At 40.8% G+C, this 19749-nt stretch overlaps 3 protein-coding genes across 6 annotated transcripts; 2 read left to right on the forward strand and 1 right to left on the reverse strand.

Annotated features, from left to right (window-relative positions):
* Positions 1-613: 613 nt before the first annotated feature.
* On the forward strand, positions 614-9329 carry sp1 (sp1 transcription factor). 3 transcript variants are annotated; one of them, XM_080495498.1, is made up of 7 exons: positions 614-696; positions 1296-1369; positions 2645-3650; positions 3741-4013; positions 6522-6663; positions 6779-6972; positions 7554-9329. In XM_080495498.1, the coding sequence occupies exons 1-7, from the start codon at positions 690-692 to the stop codon at positions 7841-7843; spliced, it is 1986 nt and encodes a 661-aa protein (XP_080351624.1). In that variant the 5' UTR covers positions 614-689; the 3' UTR covers positions 7844-9329. The 3 variants fall into 3 exon arrangements, with proteins under 3 accessions (XP_080351624.1, XP_080351622.1, XP_080351623.1); XM_080495496.1 differs by having other exon boundaries at positions 2645-4013; XM_080495497.1 differs by lacking the exon at positions 614-696 and adding an exon at positions 798-850 and having other exon boundaries at positions 2645-4013.
* Positions 9330-10014: 685 nt separating this feature from the next.
* Positions 10015-13793, reverse strand: LOC308129463 (cell division cycle-associated protein 7-like; the record flags this gene model as incomplete). Its single annotated transcript, XM_080495407.1, has 8 exons — positions 10015-10185; positions 10948-11097; positions 11470-11610; positions 12102-12254; positions 12379-12474; positions 12750-13061; positions 13420-13536; positions 13641-13793. The coding sequence occupies 8 exons, from the start codon at positions 13791-13793 to the stop codon at positions 10015-10017; spliced, it is 1293 nt and encodes a 430-aa protein (XP_080351533.1).
* A 1248-nt stretch (positions 13794-15041) lies between these two features.
* prr13 (proline rich 13) lies at positions 15042-19050 on the forward strand. 2 transcript variants are annotated; one of them, XM_080494752.1, is made up of 5 exons: positions 15051-15075; positions 15677-15749; positions 16691-16745; positions 16846-17357; positions 17687-19050. In XM_080494752.1, exons 3-5 carry the CDS (start codon positions 16730-16732, stop codon positions 17735-17737), a joined length of 579 nt encoding a protein of 192 aa, XP_080350878.1. In that variant the 5' UTR covers positions 15051-15075; positions 15677-15749; positions 16691-16729; the 3' UTR covers positions 17738-19050. The 2 variants fall into 2 exon arrangements, with proteins under 2 accessions (XP_080350877.1, XP_080350878.1); XM_080494751.1 differs by lacking the exon at positions 15677-15749 and having other exon boundaries at positions 15042-15075.
* Positions 19051-19749: the final 699 nt, after the last annotated feature.

The following is a 19749-nucleotide window of genomic DNA, read 5'->3' on the forward strand; positions in this document are numbered from 1 at the left end:
GGCGCCTTTTAACTGGAAAACACATAACCCAACGTCAATCATACTCAAAGGTACAACCTACCATGCTTGCTCCCGCCCATTTCTCCGCCTCTGGCCAATTACACAGGTTTATTCATCCTCGTTGGCAGAAACCAGACTTTCCATTGGATGAAAGCGTCAATCCTTCGCAGGAAGCTCGCGGAAGGGCGCGCTTCTTTTATATGCTTGGAAAGTGCGGGCGGGGACAACGTTTGAAAGGTACGCAAGACTACGAAAGAAATCAATTTAAGAAACAAAAAAAAGAAACCATGGTCCATTTCAAAGACTTGTAAATGTTGTTTAAAAATGTTTGTTGTATTGTTCAATATGTTGTATTTCGCACACTCTGTTAATAATTGTGTTTAATATGCTTTCACTCCCCTGAAATATTTTGGATCATTTTATAGCAGTTTTTGTCGCTGTCTCCTTCATATGTACGTCTTTAGTTTGCAACCAGTGTGTTCCCATGCCTCAAAGAAGCAGAAAATTACACGTGGTTATTCCAATCCACGCGTGCTAAACGTCCCGAAAAGCGTCGGTGCTGAGTGGGTGAGAAAATCGAACACACGTCTCATTCTCCTTCAAAGGGGGAGGGGGCGTCAAGTTAGTGTGAAGTTGTGAAAAGTTGTCAAGCCGAAAAAAGCGCAGAGAAACTCCCCCGTCTTCAAATTATGAGCAGTAAGTGAACTTTTTAAACTCCGCGGGGTGTGGCGAGCGAAGCCTTAACCCCACAGGAAGAGACACAGTCCGGGATCGCGACCTCAAACGTGTCCATTTGCTGTAACTTTGGCGGCGTTTGTCTTTCTCACCCGCCGTCTCAAGCAGTTAAAAAGTAACGCAGCTCCTCCGCTAACTTACCGAGCTAACTGGTTAACTATTTACTGTTTGCTTCCTCGCTGACACTACTTTCACCTTCATCTACATTCAGCTCCAACTCGCAATATCTCACTTGCTGCGAAAGCGTGTTTATCAAGAGTATTTGGAAAACGTGTCGGGTCAATTTAACGATTCTTCCTCCTCAGCGGGACTTGTTGTGGTGAGTTAGCTTAGCTTCTCGGCTAGCTGGCCCTGTGAGCTCTCTCAGTATTTCTTTTCTGGGATTTATACTTTATATTGCCTCACAAGAAACCCCGAAACCCGGTCAAATGTACTCGAGATGTAGCCCTGTGTGTAGGCTTTGTGTATTTTTTTCCCCCTCCTCGCTATGAAAAGTGCGCCTTGTGTTTGCTTGTTGGGAAAGTTGCAGAGAAGTAATGCTGCAAACTCTGGCTCCGCAGATCAGCAGCAGGGAGAAATGGCCGCTGTGGAGGGCGGCGGAGGCTTCAGTCAAAAGCGAAACAACAATTCACAAGTAGGTAAAACACAACTACCGGCACGTACTTTTTTTTTTTTTTTTTTTTTAAACAACACCCAAGATCGTTCATCATACGTAGGGTGGGGGACTCTCAGTGCACGTAAGCAACATGTGTGTTTTGTCACATTTCGGGTCCGGGACTGGACCGGAGAGGCCGGTGTTTGTTGATTTTCTCCCCCGAGCACATGTCGCTGGGGTGGGGAATGGGCAGGTAAAGTTCGCCCACACGGGGTGTTCCCGTCAAACCCCGGTACTTGGAGTGCACTTCGCTCGGCCCATTTGGCTGGCCTCGGAGGGGGTGGCTAGAGGAGTGCGTCAGTTTATAGGGCAAAATAAAGTGTGGGAGGGTAGATGGGTGGGTTTGGGGGGAGGGGAAGCCGAGCCCGCCGCGCTCGGCGGAAGAATGCGGCCCCTCCCATCGTTTCCCACCCCCCTCCATTCAAAGACCCACTCCCGGAGAAGGCCTGCAAAACATTTTTATGCATTAATCTTTTACCTCGAGTTTGGTAGGCTTGCAGTTTATTATATTATGTACTTCTATTTGGAGCACAGTCACATGAGTATACATAATTCAGTGCAGACTTTTCATCATTAGGAAAACACATTTTAAATGAAATCCACTTTTTATTCTGGTGTTTTTTTTATTTTTTGTTAGGTAATTCTTAAAGCATTATTTGTAGTACTGTTAAATTTTACATTTAAAATGTTGGATGTGCATTTTCAAATGACTGTCTACTGAAGCATTTTGGCCTTTATAACATCAAATGAAAACAGCCATGGAGACTGTCCTGTCGCACTCAACCTGCTCTGTCATCTTGGTCAGTTCCAGCCATGATATTAGTAGTTTTTCTCAATAAGAGACATTACAGTGAAAACCATTTCTTCCCTGGAAATAGTCTCTATCCCTTGTCTATTTCATCGAGGTTCACCTTAGACATAGTTTTTGTCTTTTCAAGTCATGCACGAAATACACTTGACAGATCCACAAAGGGATCAGGGTGTGCTTGGTGTGTTGCTGCCCATTCTTTTTACATTAAGAATGGTCTCAAACATGGGAAAACTAAATGCTATGAAAAAATTGCAAACTCCATTTCAAACAACTGATTTAAAAAAAAAATTAAGTAAACTCGAAGTATGTCAAATGCATATTGATTTTAACAAGGGATTAAAGAAATGTTGTCAGTATAAATACTTAAATTATACTTGATTGCACTGATGACGCTCCTGTATTTTTACTTTATTTCTTTTACTTTTTTCATTGCTTTGTTTTAGGACACACAGCAACCATCCCCTCTTGCCTTGTTGGCAGCTACATGCAGTCGTATTGACACCCCAGGAGAGAGCGATTCCCCTGCAGACCAGCAGCAACAGCTGGATCTAAACCAGGGTGTTTTCACCTCCAGTGCCAACGGCTGGCAGGTCATTCCTCTCGGCGTCCAAGCATCCTCAGGCTCCAACACTCTCACCACCGACTCCTCAGCAGTGATGACAGACGCCACCAAAGGCAGACAGGTTCTTTCCCTGCCAGCAGGTGCAGTGGTGAGCACACAGGGGCAGCAGCAGCAGCAGCCACAGCAATATGTAGTAGCCCAGGCTCCATCAATGCAGGGCCAACAAGTACTCACTGCCATATCGGGTGTTGTTCCTAATATTCAGTATCAGGTTATTCCTCAGTTTCAGACAGTGGATGGCCAGCAGCTGCACTTTGCACACGCTCAGCAGGAATCCACCGTGTCTGCTGCAGCAGGATCCGGGCAGCAGTTTCAGATAGTGTCCTCTCCTAATGGCCAACAGATCATCGCCGCAACAAACAGAGCCGGTGCACAGGGAAACATCATAACCATGCCAAGTCTGCTTCAGGGAGCCATCCCAATACAAAACATTAGCTTAGGCAACGGTGTCTTACAAAACCAGCCCCAGTTCCTGGCGAACATGCCGGTGTCGCTTAATGGAAACATCACGCTGTTGCCCGTCAGTACTGCTGGCACGGTCGCAGATTCCAATAGTGGAGGGGACGCAGCGGGAAACCAGCTCATGCAGCAGTCCGTGTCTTCCAACAGTGGAGCAGGTTACATGACCAGTGCATCCACTGTCACGACGCAGACGTCCTCCTATGGACTGACCCAGGCGCAGAACGGCAACGGAGCTTTTCAGCAGAATGCAGCATCTTCTCTGGGTGTCCCCATACAGCCCGACAACAGAGATGGGCATCAACAGCCACAGCAAATCCTCATCCAGCCTCAGCAGGTCATCCAAGGTGCAACGCCCCTTCAAGCAGGTACTGTAGCAGCTGCAGGTGGGCAAGTATTTGCAACCCCAACCCTCAGCCAGGAAGGGCTTCAAAATCTTCAAATTATGCCGAATACAGGGCCCATCCTTCTGCGCACTGTTGGCCCCAACGGGCAGGTGAGCTGGCAGACCATTCAGATCCAGAGTCCAGCAGGAGCGCAGATCACACTGGCCCCCGTGCAGTCGCTTCCCCAGCTTAGCCAGGCTCAGGGAGGCACAGCAGCTGGAGGGGTGTCTGTGAACACAGTGCAGATTCCAGGAATCCAGACCATCAATCTCAACACCCTCGGAGGGTCCGGGCTGCAAATGCATCAGTTGCAGGGGCTTCCCATCACCATCGCCAGCTCAGCAGGTCAGTATGTTGCATCTATGAAGATCTATACCTCATATTAATGTGCAACAAACCAGATATGATGCACTTCAACCATTTTGTACTTTGAAAACCAAAGCTAATTTACTCACATGGCACTGTTCAGGCATGATTCTATCAAAGGAGCTTTATATTACTTGTCAAAAGAATAATACAAATCAGCTTAAGATAATTAAGAACATAACATTAAAAATGTATTTAGAAAGCCTAAACATATGGCAACAACAAATTACAATACATCTCCACAACAGTGAGCAGCTTTCTGCAGAATAATTTATATTATTACTTATAACTTTTATACTGTTCTGTGAAGTACTCAGTAAAATGTAGCTTTACTGCAGTGATTATTCTTACTGTTTTTCAAATGCAGTGCATCTCTGGATGTGGTATCTGTTGCTCTGCTTTGTGTGACTTCACCATACTGGTTGAACCAGTTGAGCTGGCTCGGCATTTCCCCGAGCTCTTTGCCGCGTGCATTTGTGACCATGTTGACAATAATCCAATGCAAATGTTCACATTGCGTTGCAGTTGTGGGCTGGCTACAACTTCACGGGTGTAACTCGGCCCCTCCCATTGTGCTGAGGGTTTTATCGTGTCCAAAACCATTTGTTAAAGTTTTGCTGTTGGCAGTTCCTCCCACTCCGTCTGCATTGGATCAGAAGTAGCATATGTGCATAATGGCTGCGTCTGTTATCTGATGAAATCATGTGCTTTCCCCATTAGCTACATATGTATCACACTTTGTTTGAACTGTATTACCACTGCTTGCTTGGTGTTCGTGGATGAGCTAATCAGTGACCACATCGAATTCAGATTTACTTAAGTATGGTGTTTAAGGCCCAGAGGGCTCAGGCTGGTCAGCATTTTACTGCATGTCCTCATGTATGTTATATTATGGTGTATATATGAAAGTCTGATCTCCTTTATACTTGGCTGATCTTTTCTCAACATTTCAGATTTGTAAAATTTCCATCACTCAAATATAAATGTAAAATCCCCAAAGACCTAATTATGTAGGTGGTTTGCCTTTTTGCTGCAGCTGCTGTTTAAAACACTAAAAAAAGAGAGAGAGAGAGAGAGAGAGAGAGAACAGTGTGCTGTGCACTTACGTTGCTGTGTGCTCAAGCTGGCAGTTTAAACACTTGAGCAAAATACGAATACAAAACACATGCTGGACATCTGCTTTGTTGTACATTCTGTGACATAACTTGCATACTAATGCTTTGTGCTCAGATGCATTAGATTGCATTTTGTATTAATGTGTTGGTGTTTTTACTGGCAAACTCGGAAAGCTTATAAAATGTATGAAGGAGTCAAGCGAATGGCAAAAAGTCCTCCATTGTGCACAAAATTTACGATCTGCAGCAGGGTCACTGTGGTTCTGATTCCCGTCACGGTCTGTTTAGAGCTTAGATGTTAAACATATGGCTTATTGGAGGAGATTGAAGTGTAAAAAAAAATGCAGTAAAATTTACTGCAATATTTTTCAGTCACACTAGCTGATAAAGGGCCTCAAACAGCTGATTGCTCCGACATTACTGCTAGTTAGTACATTAGCATCAAATCCGTACTGAGTTAATAAGAGTTTATAAAAAAAAAAACTGAGCTGAAGAAATACTCCAGCTTGAGATGCGACAGGCTTTTGTGAAAAGAATTCCTGAGGAAATAAAATGCATGATGTGCTTTTACTACAGCACCAGTTTATATTATTTCAAGATTATTTTGTAATGAAGAAATGCAAAAAATATATTTATAAACCATGGTTCTTTCACTAACATGCAAACTCCTTCTGTTTGTACGAGGAGAAAAGTCATGACTTATATTTGAATATCAGTATAAATATTTTTCGCTTTCTTTTTTTTGTTTTACAAACTTTATTGTTTATTTGCACACAGAACTAGTTAACAAATAAAAACCCTCCCACTCCAAGGCCAGAGGGGGGGGGGGGGCAAAAACATCAAAAGACTAAAAAAAGTATCTTGCACTCATCATGTTTGTACATCTGTGTTCAAGGTCGCACTGTTTGGATGCATTGAAATACAGGCTCGTTGAGGCATGGCACACAAAATTGTAAAAGGCAAAGAAAAAAATGATGGTTTCATACAAAGCGGAAGGTGTAACCCTCACAATTTTGCTTGCTATTTTAATAGTTGTAAATTAAAGATGGGTGAATGGGTTACTTGAAATGAAATAATTTATTTTCCTGTCCATATTACTTTAAACCATCAATCTTTTAAATTAGATAATTTGCCATCTGCATTTTGAACAAACTCGATCCACCGCGTGGTGGACTGCAGGGTTCAAATGGGCAGCAATCACACGGACTGCATCGGATACTACTAATGCAGCAACTGGATCCGGATCTATTTTAATCAGAAGAAATCTGATGTGTGCCCACATGACTTGTATCTGTATGAACCAAAAAAAAAACCAAACAAACAAACTGGTGCACTGTGTCCCACTGAGGATTTTCCTGTCCGGTCACCACAGGAGAGCAGGCCTTGCAAACAGGCGGAGAAAGTTTGGATGACAGCACCGCAATGGACGACGAAGATATAAGCCCGCCTCCCCAAGGGCGCCGCAACCGCAGGGAAGCGTGTACCTGCCCCTACTGCAAGGATGTAGACGGACGGTACGTTGATTTTCATCTCAACGTCAAGAGTCACATTTACCGTCATGTTAAATCACTATTATCTAACTTAAATCTGTTGAATTTGAATTTCTGGTGCCTGTTTTTTTACATTTAGCAAGGACCCGTCTCAAAAGAAGCAGCACATTTGTCACATCAGCGGCTGTGGGAAGATCTATGGAAAGACGTCCCACCTGAGAGCCCACCTCCGCTGGCACACAGGAGAGCGCCCCTTCGTCTGCGGCTGGTCTTTCTGCGGAAAACGATTCACCCGTTCAGACGAGCTTCAGCGCCATAAGAGGACACACACAGGTACAACGGATGCTTCTGTTTGCCGGTTTCCTTGATTGCACTTGGCGTCTTGGATTTCAGTTGTCTTGTTAAGATAACCGAGTAGAACTGGGTAAATATTATGTTGCTCATGGGTCGAAAATTCAAATTGTTTACTTTAGCAAGAGACGAGCAAATAATAAGCTCGTGTGCACACGTGGAAGTGTGGTTGAGGTACATATTCTTACAAAAGGTGTATAAGCATCAAGATCAATATGCTATTTGCCATATTTAATGCATTTTAGTTTTTGTTTTGGCACAGCACAATGCATAACTCCTCGTAAACTGGGAGGAAACCAGAGTGTCTGGTTGCAATGGTATCTGCTGAGAACATGAAAACCAAACAGGAAGGCCTTCAAGCACCAGTATATGTCCATTTATGTTTCCGCAACGTTTTGTGAATACATTCGGGTTTGAGGGACGGCTTAGTTTTTCAAGGTGTAAATTCAGTACGTTGGATTGTGTAACATTATTTTAGTTTGCGTCTGTGCCCGACACCCAACTAAAACTAGAAATGGTTTTGCTATTTACACTAACCTATTTAATATTCTTTCTCTGTCCAGGTGAGAAGAGGTTTGTGTGTCCAGAATGTCCCAAACGCTTCATGCGCAGCGACCACCTCTCGAAACACATCAAGACCCATTTGAACAAGAAAGTAGCGGCCATTGCCGTGAGCAACGCCTCCACCGACACGGCTTCCTCCCCTGCAGGAACAGAAGCAGGAGCCGGAAATGACCAGCACACTATCGTCACCATGGAAACCTTATCTGCAGAAAACATAGCTCGATTAGCCAGCAGCGGTATCAACATGATGCAGGTGGACCTTAGCCAAATCAATGGCAACAGCTATTAAACTAACAGCAAGGAGATCAGTCCTGGTGGATTTTGTATTTGGACTTTTAGGGGTTAAAAAGGGCGTGTTATATTATTGCAGATGCAGAATGTCTGAAGGCTTCACCAGCAGATGTGGCCACAGATGCGACACAACAGACACTATTGAATTTAAGAAGAGAATATGATCACCCTCCTGTATTCTGATACCTGTGGCAATCAAGTCAAGTGGAAGAGTTGGATTAAAATGTTAGACGAGACATTGGGTCCCCTGAATGGAAATGGCACAACAGTGGGAGGACAATATTTGTCCCACCCAATGATAGAGTTGTTTGGGGGGGGACGACACAAACACGTAAAACAGCACAGTCCATGATCAATTTGTGTCCGATTTCCTCTACATGTTCTCACAATTGCTTATGAAGCTGTAAGCTTCCACTCATCCCACCTCAGGTCGTTCTGGTGCCCACAAGCACATGCTGATAGATAGCATGTGCACCAAACATACTCCCATTAACTCGACATACCTAATACTCACTTGAAAAACTAAGATATAGATGTGTTTCGAGCATATTTGATTGTCAAATTGATGGGATTGCAATGTTTGAGGACTGGATGTGTACATAGGCAAGTAATCCCAGTATCATAGGAATATGTATGATGACAGGACAGACGATGGGTCAGCGCCTGAAGTACTGTTCTGTGTGGGATATGGATGTGTCAGGGCAGTGAAATCCTGAGAATAACTCTTTAACCTCTTTACGTGAGTATATATACATTCAAGCCATCGTATTTGATATCTTTATTGATGCAGAACCTTTTTTTGTGTAAATATTTTTATTTGGGGGGGGGGGTTAATGTAAAGGTTACAAAGATAGTTTAGCATAGGCAGGATCTGACGTGCAAGAATTTGCCTTTCAGTTGTCTGAACCTCTCATGCACAATCAAACTAAATGTTTAAATATATCTATATAAATATATATGTAGTTCAAGAGCCTGGTTATCATAGAATGTGCTCTTTCCAATCCAGATTGTCCCATTACTTTGTGTTCTTGTCCTGAGACCTTGCCTTGCCGTCACATCAGCTTTTTTTTCTCTTATTTCCTGTGAAAGTATGTCATATCTGATGAAAATGAAATATTTTGTAATGTCAGGACAGCATGATTATGTAAGCTCAAAACCAAAGGTTCATACTCCTTTTTTACATGGCAGAAAATCTCTTTGGTCCACGAACTTTCTTATAATTTGTACTTTTGTAAAACTGGAAAAAGATCCAGCTTGAGGCAAAGTTTGCATCCAAATACAATTTGTTGTGCTGAGATGTTAAACTATGAAATCTCTGTTTTTGAGATTTGTCCATCTCTGCCTCATTGATGCTTTGATAAACACAGTTTAAACTTATGTATATTTGAAACTGAAGTTTATTGGATGACAAGTGCTCTCGTTTTCTGCCCCCATTTTAAATAAGGGATTTTATATTGTCTGTATAAAATTACTGCAAATGCCAACAGCTGGATTAAAAAATATAAATTCGCCCAGTCTCATTTTCTTCGAACATATGACACTGAAAACAACCCAACCACTTTAAAAGAAATTTTATTCAAGTGCTTGTATGTAGGTAAAAACGCTCAAGAAAATATTCAATTTAACATGTAGGAGTATTGCGCCCTCTGGTGTTGAACTCAGATATCTGCATCACGGCTCTTCAGTTGATTGCGGAGGCTGCGAAGAGAAACTTTTTATTATTTAATCAGGAACAGTGGTACTCTTGACACTCCATTTAAAATAATAGTGGCTCCTAAATTTTGGCATTTAGAATCCCAGCTTGAACCAGAGATGCCAAAAGTGCAGATGTAAAAGTATAACAACATACAAGATGTTTAGCTTTTTGTTAGATGTTGGCTTTTATGAGGTTGTTTTTTTTTGGTCACAGTTTAGTGAAAACCTTAAACAGTTCATCTCAAACTTTGAAACAAACAGGAAACCATTACTGATGGAATTTCACTCTGTCAACTTCAAGGTGTATCAGTTACCTTCAGCTTTTTGGATCTTTTCGCTGCAACTCTGAATTGAATGTGAATGTGCGCAGTGGAAAATAAATGTTTGGGTTCAAAGGTAAGGCGTAAAACGTCAAATCATACTTGGAACAATTATCAAATACTTCCCACCTCCGTACATGTACACATGTTGCCATTACAGCCATGATCCAATGGCACTGGGAGCCCACCTGCTGAGGTAAGAGTGGACGTCAGAGAAGCCGTGGTATTTAGCCAGAGGGAAGAGGATGCCGGTTGGGCAGCGACCATCACGCTGACGGCAGAAACTACAGTTGCAAATTCCTCGACATGGAGGGCACTTCCATTCCTCGAAGAGCGAGAGAAAAAAAAACAGTTCAGCTCCAAATATCACAGAAAATTTCAAATAAATGTCCTTTTTTCCACCCCAGCAGAAATTCTGGCTTCTATCCATGCATTTGAAGTCTGACAATAAATGCACAGTGTAAAAGTACAGAAATTGGATGCATCTGCTCACACACTTTATTTATATTCCCATCACGCGGATTCTACAATCCAGCAGAATAAATACGTTTGAATTTCTAAATGCTGTTAAAGAAACTTCAAACTTACATTAATTCAAAGGCCACATACATTACAATCAAGATGTAATGTATGTGACCCGGAACAATCAAGTTAAAACAAACAAAAAAAAAAATTGTACTGCATATTGAAATTGCTCCTGCCTGACACACCTGTTTCAATAATTTCTCATGAAGAAAAAATGCAATTGGATATCGTACAATGTTATCACAACCTGTTTCTTCAGAGTGATGCAGAAACAATTCTGTGGTTTCACAGAACAGCATTTCTGTCACCGCTAAACATTTTTGGGTCTCAGTATTTCTTCTTCTATGGACAAAATAAGAACAGCGGTTAAATCTCTACTTACTCTGCAAGCCTAATTTGAACCCTCTCATGAGCCATTTTTCGCTTGGGGGGGCACATCTTTGCCACCATTGAGTTAAAGCAACACATTTTGCTTCAAGAAAAAATCTAACATCCCACAAAATGTAATTTATAACTGAAGGAGCCACCCTTGAGAAGTTGCACTTTTGTATTGGTGTCTGACCGGATCCAGCAGCGCCGTCCTGACATCCTCTCCATATCTGTTCCGGAGGCACGGCCCACAGAACTGACCCACAATCCCACGACAGTCCTCACTGCGACAGCACGTCTTCGTGTCGACGGTTTTCTGACGGCACTGATGACATGTGGAGCCCTGAAAATACATGGCATGCTTCACTGACGGAGCTTTAAAGGCTTTAAAAACATAAAAATGTATGACATGCAAGCTTTGCAAAATTGATACGACAGAATGGAAGCACCCCGTCATTGATGAGGATGAAAAGTCACCAAAACATGTGTGAGGAAATGTAACATTAGTAGCTTCCATAGACCTATATAAGTAGACGCCTCACTGATTGCATCTGCATCTGGTTGATTATTAAAATGGTCTGCAGTTCCATAGTGACCCTGAACTGAATGAAGGGGTACAGAAGACAGAGGGAATAATACCGGACTTCGGTAGAACTTGATGTTGTGGCGAATACATCTATCAAGAAGTCGACAGAGAGTAAATCTGTGAACTCACGGTGACACTGTTGTACACTTTGTCGGTCATGTTGTCCGCGACCAACTGAAGCTCCTCTTCTGTGATGTCCTCAACAGGACGGACAACATGACGTGTGCTCTGATTAGGACGCGGTGTGTTACGGCGTCGTGGAGCTCGAACCTGAAACGGAGGAAGAGTTGAACTTAATAAGAATGCACATCAGCACTACAAACAAAAAGTTAATGGTCTTCACATTCTTTACAATAATTGTCCCAATTTATCTGTGTGTAGACTTCTGCACAGGGACAATGAAACCACAGCTTCAACCCGTTTTATTTCTGTGCAGTGAAATAAAAACAGGTTCAACTTTTGCATGATTTGATGCAGTTTACAATCTTTTTTTTTGTCCACCTGACACAAAGTGAAGTCGGTAGAAAACAAAAAAAGAGAATGCCTCATTGTAATGCAAGTATAGTGTGTTTGATAAGTCAGTGTTTATGCTGCAACTGGGACTCAAACCTACATCCCCACACTCAAAGTCAAGATTTAGACTGTTAGATTGTAATGTTGGAAGAACAAACAAACAAAAAAAAAGACTCAAAAGTTGGATATTTCAAATGCTCAGATTGCTCCAAATCTGGAGACATTTTATCTGGTGATTTATAGATTACCTCCAGCAGCTCCTCCTCCAGGCTGAGCTCCACTTCAGCCTCCTGTGGGTTTGACTCATGTTCGATCAGCCCCATAGACCGGGTCTGTCTGCGAGATGCCCGCTCTGGGTTCCTTCTGGACTCCCGTCTTATGGCAGCTGAGCGCGGGGTACGCTGCAGGTGAGACTGGATAAAATCAACTCTGCACAGAGATTCAAAAACTGCACAATTTTGAATAGAAAGATAATTGTTTCTCCTCTGGAAGCTGAATAATTTCAAATTTCTCCTTTATACTCACTGAGCTTTTTTCTTTTGTCCTCTGTTTGCCAGCGTGATTTCTCAGAAGCCCTGCACTCCCGGGCATTTTCTGCAGGTCTGCCATCAGCTGAGCCAGCTTTTACATGAATGAGAATACAGAGAATTAAAAACGCGACAGATGACTATCACGATTTGCTGTGAAAAGACACATTTTACAATATTTCAAGCTGGAAGTACTTTTGGATCTGAATGAAAATGTCTTGAACCTTTTACTGTTAACATCTAGATCATTTTAAAATCCAATGTTGTTCAAGTTAGACTAGAGTTTCAACTGTTATGAGTTTATTTTGAATCACTGCATTAATATTTCATTTACTCATTTACAGTGTGTGTAGATTTGTATTTATTTACCATCGCTTTGTTGGCCTTGATGTTCTTCTCTCTCTTGGCCAGGAAAGAATCGGTTGCATCCTCGTCTGAGTCAAATCCACGTTCCTCAGTCTGCCGAGCTGCTGCTGCGTCTTCAGATTTCACCTGTGCCTCTTTGTTTTTACTCACCACTGTTTCATGTGCCTTATCTTCCTCCTCCACATCCTCATCTTCAGTGGTCCACTGGGCAGCCGCAGCAGGACGCAGAACCACACGCAGCCTGAAGGGTGTTTTAGACCTGGCCTTCTCTTTAATGGAAACATTGGGCTGGGCTTCATCTTCAAAATCTGAAGTCTGACAGATGGAAAAACACAAGTTTCTGATAACACAGTTCCTAATTGTCGATCCGTTTTTTTTTTTTTTTCAATTAGCCGGTGACACATAATAGTAATATTAAACATGATCACATCTGTGCAGCATTGCAGACAGCCCCACCTCCTTAAAAAGCCTGAATCTATATTATAAGAGTCCTTTATATTTTTGATAATGTCTACGTTTTGGGCTCATATTATGTTGTAAAACATTCTTTTTCGGGATGTATTCTTGACTACACATTTAATATTTACATGTGGTTGATGTAAACAGTAAATGACCAGCAGGCTGACAACTCCCATAGTGATGATACAAAATCAACAAGAATACAAAGTGATACCTCGATGTTCAATTCTTGGTCAGAAAAGCCGTAAAATACACCATCATCTGAAGACGAGTCCTCTGCAAAGACATCGAACAGCTCCTGTGTGAGCATATTTTGTCCCACAACAAGCGCCTGAACACATACACACACACATACGTACAAAGTGAGCTTCAAAACGTCATACTTGAGTGTGGCATTTATTTTCTTACTAATATAAAACAATACGACGCTTTTACCATGTTTTCTGAAGTTTGAAGTGTGGACAGGTAGGTAACGCTGGCAGCAGCGTCTGCAATTTGAATCAGTAACGATCCGGCAGCCAAACAATTACACTGATTTGAACTCGGATGCGCCTGTTTTGTTGCTTTGGGCAGCACCGGGTCACACATCCGCCCAGGGTCATTATGGGGTTAAATGAGAAAACTGAAATCCAAAGTGTACGTGTGTCTCAACTTATACATTTGCACCACGTTTGAAACTAATAAGAGTAGTTATAAAGGCTAGAAATATGAAGTATGATGCGGTCAATACTCGAAACCTGCTCCACCCCTGTGGCTGGTCGTGTCATAAAGAAGCGTCCCTTTTAGTTCAGGGTAACACGTAATTCAAACCAATAAATACATTCAAGCAAATTTGCTCTAAAATGTGATAAAAAAAACAACAAAAAAAAAACCTAAAGATGGATATCAGGCTTATGTATGTTGTTACCCTGGTGGGGTCCCTCTAACACCAGGTATAAGACTAAAATAAAAATGGGCGCTCCATGGGTATTTGACGCACAGCCATCACAAACCTAAGTAGGATACATTTTTGAGCCCATGTACTTTACAGAGAGGTTCTCGGTAGAAATGTTAGGCTGGATGGAAGCAGTATGAGGCTATTTTGGTCCTAAACATTGCAGACCCATGGTAAATAGAGGACTGATTGACGTCAAAACATCAAAACAAGAGCGCTGAGACGCCGAGGACCCCTGATGCTCGTCCTGTGTAACTTGGCTATGTGACTTTAATCTTATTACTGGTTTGGAAATAGTAACGCGTTACTCATTATAGAAAACAAAGTCATATTACAGTAACGTGTTACCTAGTTACTCGCTTGCCTTAGGGCGATGACTTAAAACGTATTCTTTATATAAACCTACTTGTCTACTCCACTGAGCCAAAACTGGTGTCCGATTGTGGGTTCAGGCCACAATTGGACACGAAGCCACAATTAATGTTTTTTTTTTTTTGTAGGGATTCTCTAGTTGTTGCAAGGATGTGTTGTCTGGAAGTCATATGAACGTCAAAACGCTCCAAAAAGAGTGACGTTTGCGCCCTGTGCAGTTGCCCACTTCGCCCATAGCAAAATCCGCACCTGTGAGTGAGTGAGGTGAGTGGCTGAATGAGAATCATGGAAAAACCGCTCCCTGTGACTCCTCCCCTCAATATATTGTCAGAGTTGACTATGAAAAGCACTGCTATTGTCTTTTGAACCAGATAAACCGGTCGGCAGATCTGTTCACTCGCGCCAGACTGTTTTGGACTTTTGCCATGACGCATGGAGCGCAACGAGCGTGCGGCGCGTCACTGCGCGTGTGATCTGGGTGCGCCTCCCTGCTTCTGCTTCCTGCTGCTGCATCTTATCCCCTAAGCGTCACACACGGAAGACGAACTCCAAACAGCAGTCGAGGTAAGTTTCTCTGGTAAATCCAAATTTACGTGCTTTTTTTTTTTTTATAAGTGGCTCAATACAACAATCATATAATTTTACTAGTGTTTTCTCGACAATTGCAATGCGCGTAACGGAGAAAGTGCGGAAAAAAGTACATTTCTCTTGCGGAATGAAACCTCATGTTGTGACATGTACTCCACTCCACTGTGTTTACGACTGTCGATTTTCAGTATTGTCAAGCACTTTCCATTATGTTTTAAAACTACTGCCTATTGATACTTAATTTATACAGTAGTCTAAAATATATTTGTTATATCACTTCCGAAACAAAATGTAAGAAAGCAAAAAAACATCGTGATTTATTTAGAGGCTTTAGTTTGTTGTGGTGCCTCATAATTAGAATAATGATAATAAATATATAAACCCCAAAAGACTGGGATGTATTTTGGTGCAGTAAAGCGCATATATATATATATGTGTGTGTGTGTGTGTGTGTGTGTGTGTGTCTTGTATTTCTGTGTAAATACAGAAATAAATATAATCAGTATTTATGTTAAATTGTATAGAGGAACATACTTTCTTTAAAAAAATTCATGCACTGTCACAACTTGTTCCACAGAGTGGAGGTCTTCACAGAAAATGCTGTCACAACCCAACACCATAGTGTGGGATGAAGAGCTCATGTTGTGATTGTAAATATAATTCAAACGATTTAAATGCCCTTGATTTGGAGTCAAGTGAAAATGTTTAAGATTTGTATGTCCCCAAATATTTATATATGTTATTCTTAAAACAGTTTCAACAATCATTGGACATTAAAAGTTAAATTAAGGCTGGATCTGTGTGCAAGAGTGATGCATTTACTAATAAATATGTTTAATTCATCTAATTCTAAAATGCGACCAACAGTCGCTGATAAATCAATACACTTGGATGGTATTCAGTCAAGTAAACTGTAGAAAAATGCTTTTTTGTTGTCATTTCTAAAGAACTCTATCTGAATTTTGAGTTGTTTTATTCAAACAATCTGAGTAACCAACACATTCAGTAAAATAAACTTTTTAAATTTGAAAGTGGCTTTGTGGTGACACATTATGTTTCTGGTCCTGCAGCTGTATCACCACTGACAAGACCTCTTATAACAGTAATTCTCAGACAGTTTATGATATATAGAAAAAACAACAACTCCCCAAAGCAGATAAATACACATTTATACACATGATCATCACCGTGGCCCCCAGGACTTCCTCAGTATTACTGGCCAATCACATACAAGATTCTCTAGTATGTCACATACTGTGTTTGTAACATGAGCTGCAAACTACTGCAAACTGCAAACTACTGTGAACTACTTCACCTTTGAAGAAAAGACTGACGCCGTTTATACCCTGCACCTCCAATCACTGCGAAGAAAAAGGCAGAAGCACCACCTCGGTGTTCATATTTAACAGTTCTATGACCATAAAATAAAAATAAGTGAAGTCAATCGAGTAGTGAAAGGGTTAAATTTAATATAATTTAGATTGAGGCAGTTGGATATTAGGTTTTGTCAAGTTATACTTCAAAACATACATAGACAATAATTAATAGTTTTATTCAATTAAATGTTTACATCTGCTTTTTTTCCCCCCAGGATTTGTCTTTTCTCCTGTGCAGATCAATATATATAATCATGTGGCCAAATCAAGGTAAGATATAAAATATAACTAGCATATGTTTTTCATATTTCACAACTTCTCTGGTTCAAACTACAACGGTTCGGGAACATAATGTATCTGTCTGTATTAGGTCCTCCGATCGGCCCATCTAACCCCGCCTTCCCTCCTGGCTACAACCCTCCGTACAATCCTGCTGTCCCTCCAGCAGGAGTCTTCCCACAGCCTCAAAATCCAGGTTACATTGCTGGCCAATACCCAGCAGGTATGATCCCACCCATGGGACCATATGGAGCTCCTGGGGGGGTGCCCTACAGACCTCCTGCAGCTCAGGCTTATCCCATGGCTCCAGGTGGATATCCAGCAGTCCCTCCTGCAGGTGTTTACCCTGGTCCATACCCACACTCTCCAAAAGGAGGTCAACACAAAGGTCACAAAGGTCACAAGGGCCACAAAGGCTACAAAGGCCACAAAGGTCATAATTTTGGAGGATTAAATCCCATGGCCGGAGGATTAAATCCTCTCACTGGAGGATTAGCCGGAGGTGTCGGCGCGGTGGGAATGGGAATGATGGGACACAAAGCCCACAAAAAGATGAAGAAGATGAAGGGACACAAGACGCACAAGCACCATAAACATGGCAAGGTGAGAGCTGGTTCAAGTCTATCCTTCTACTCCCCATTACTGGAGTCGCCCCACCAAGCAATAATTTGCACCATAAGCCTGGATAGACAATGTTGTGAAGGTACAGCTCAGAATCCATATGATGGGTATTATAGTCAAAAAGGAATGCAAATTCTTATAAGAAAATGGTGAAGAAGGATAAAGCATGGAGAGATAATACTAGGTTATTACATACTCTCGTCTCGTTTCTATAAAATAAGTTTTCAATGAAATGCAGTAATGACATTTAACAATACAATAAGTATTTGAAACAATCACCAAGGATTTAATATTTCTGTTTTTCTTCACAGTCATCCAGCAGCAGCAGCAGTAGCAGCAGCAGCAGTAGCAGCTCAGACTGAGGCCTTGGGCTCAACACAGTTTAAACAGACATGCTGTTTAACCAAAGTGCAAACTTACTGTTAACGATGAACTCGAATAAATAATAATTCTGGCTTTCAACAGGATCTTTGCAAGATGGCAGTGTTTTATCATATCTAGCTGGAATATTCATGATTCTGAGAATGAATAGAGAATAACCTTTTCTTGTCTTTGGCTTAGATTTGGGGCTTTCTCCCCTGTCGCAATTGATAAAACAAATGCTGGTATAATAAGAAAAAAAAAGCAGACTAAATGACATTAAAACTCTAAACAAATACCTCTAAAAGTCACACACACAAACACACTTTGCCTGTTGCACAATATTATTTTTTCAGTGGCTTGATCGCCCATGGATCTTTATTGATATGCAAGCTGTTAGAGGGATCACTAAGACTGTAACTTTTCTGTTTGTGCTTTTTTTTAAACAATAAACTAGATCATCTAGAAAAGGAAAACTTAGTGTGCAGATGACTTTTGAATATGGAAGCTTGGTCGTATACAACCAAAAGCTCATCAAATACACGTATATTATGGTGGTATTTTTCTAATAAGATGAAACTAGAGATGGTAAATTATAGGTGTGTTGTGTTTGCTTTGATTGAATACTGTTTATTGCTGTACATATCTTAATTTGAAGACTTTGTGCCTTGTATGTGGATTATATGGGAGGTTATGATAAAACTCTATCGTCACTTATTTCTGATAAATAAACACATCTAGAAAAAGTCTCAAGGTATGTGTGTCATTCTTAAGATGTTAATCAATTCATGAAATATGTTACTATCAATACCATGCTTACAAGTGACTGTTTATATGCTGGGTAAGTATTTTATTCAATTTTCTAAATGTAAACGGAATATAACTGGCATCAGGTGAAGGTTACGCAAGATTTCCAATAACAACACTTTCATGCTCACATTTCAAACAACAATGTTGATATGTACGAATATTAGTATTTGTTTCTCATGGCATGAGTTGCTTAATTTAGTCCAGTTCTATTTCATGCTTTTTTGGGTGAAAGTTATGAAATGTATTTGGTGTCATTTTGAGGGCTGCAGTTATTATGCAGTGATTTGTAATTGCATTTAAATGTAAGTTAATATGTTGTTGTATATACAGTCATACCTGCAAAATAAATATATCTTTAAAAAAAAATGATCATTTGGAATATCATTATGAAATTCATGAATTATGTTGCAACAAGCTTGAAATTTCATAACGTTAAATCAATAGAAAAGCCATTATGTGAAAGATAAGGTTAACACACTATTGTTTTCAGCAACTGTGGTGTCAAAGTCATAATGCTTGAATTGTACATAATAACATTTAATTTGTGTTCTTTACTGTGGCCTGTCATGATATTGTTGTCCCATAATTGTGCTATGTCACAGATTTTTTTTTTTGGGGGGGGGGGGTCAAATTCACACTGCGGAGTTGTTATTGTCAACTCCATGCATGCTATGTTTGAAAGATGCAGAAATAAATTGAAAAATAAATAAATGCTTTGTATGTGCATTACATGTGAGTCGGTGTAAAGTTACATTACAGTTATCTATTTAATTAAATCTATAAAATAAATATCTCTAAAATTCTCTGTTGAATTCGTTGTAAGGTTACCACTAAATACATTTGAAAACTATAGAATACGTGGTCTTTCCAAAAGTGGCTTTTAAGTAGATAATTCACAAAAATATGTTCTCAATGTAAATAGAATAGACATTTTACAACAAGAGGAATTCCATAATATGATATTTTAAACTACTGGGCAGTGTCAGGCACATTAGGCCAACATTCACATTTGGGTCTTGATTATTGTCAACTTTATGTGCCACAAAAAAGTTGTTTTGCAAGTATGTGTCAGTGCATTAAACATACATAAAGTTGTAGATTGAATTACATCTGAAGAGACTGTCAATACCAAGATGGTCCAAAATGGATGCTTTTGTATTTTATTAAAATTTCAGAAATAATATTAAATAGAAACACTATCAGT

The sequence above is a fragment of the Blennius ocellaris genome (assembly GCF_963422515.1).
Source record: "Blennius ocellaris genome assembly, chromosome: 4".
Lineage (NCBI taxonomy): Eukaryota > Metazoa > Chordata > Actinopteri > Blenniiformes > Blenniidae > Blennius > Blennius ocellaris.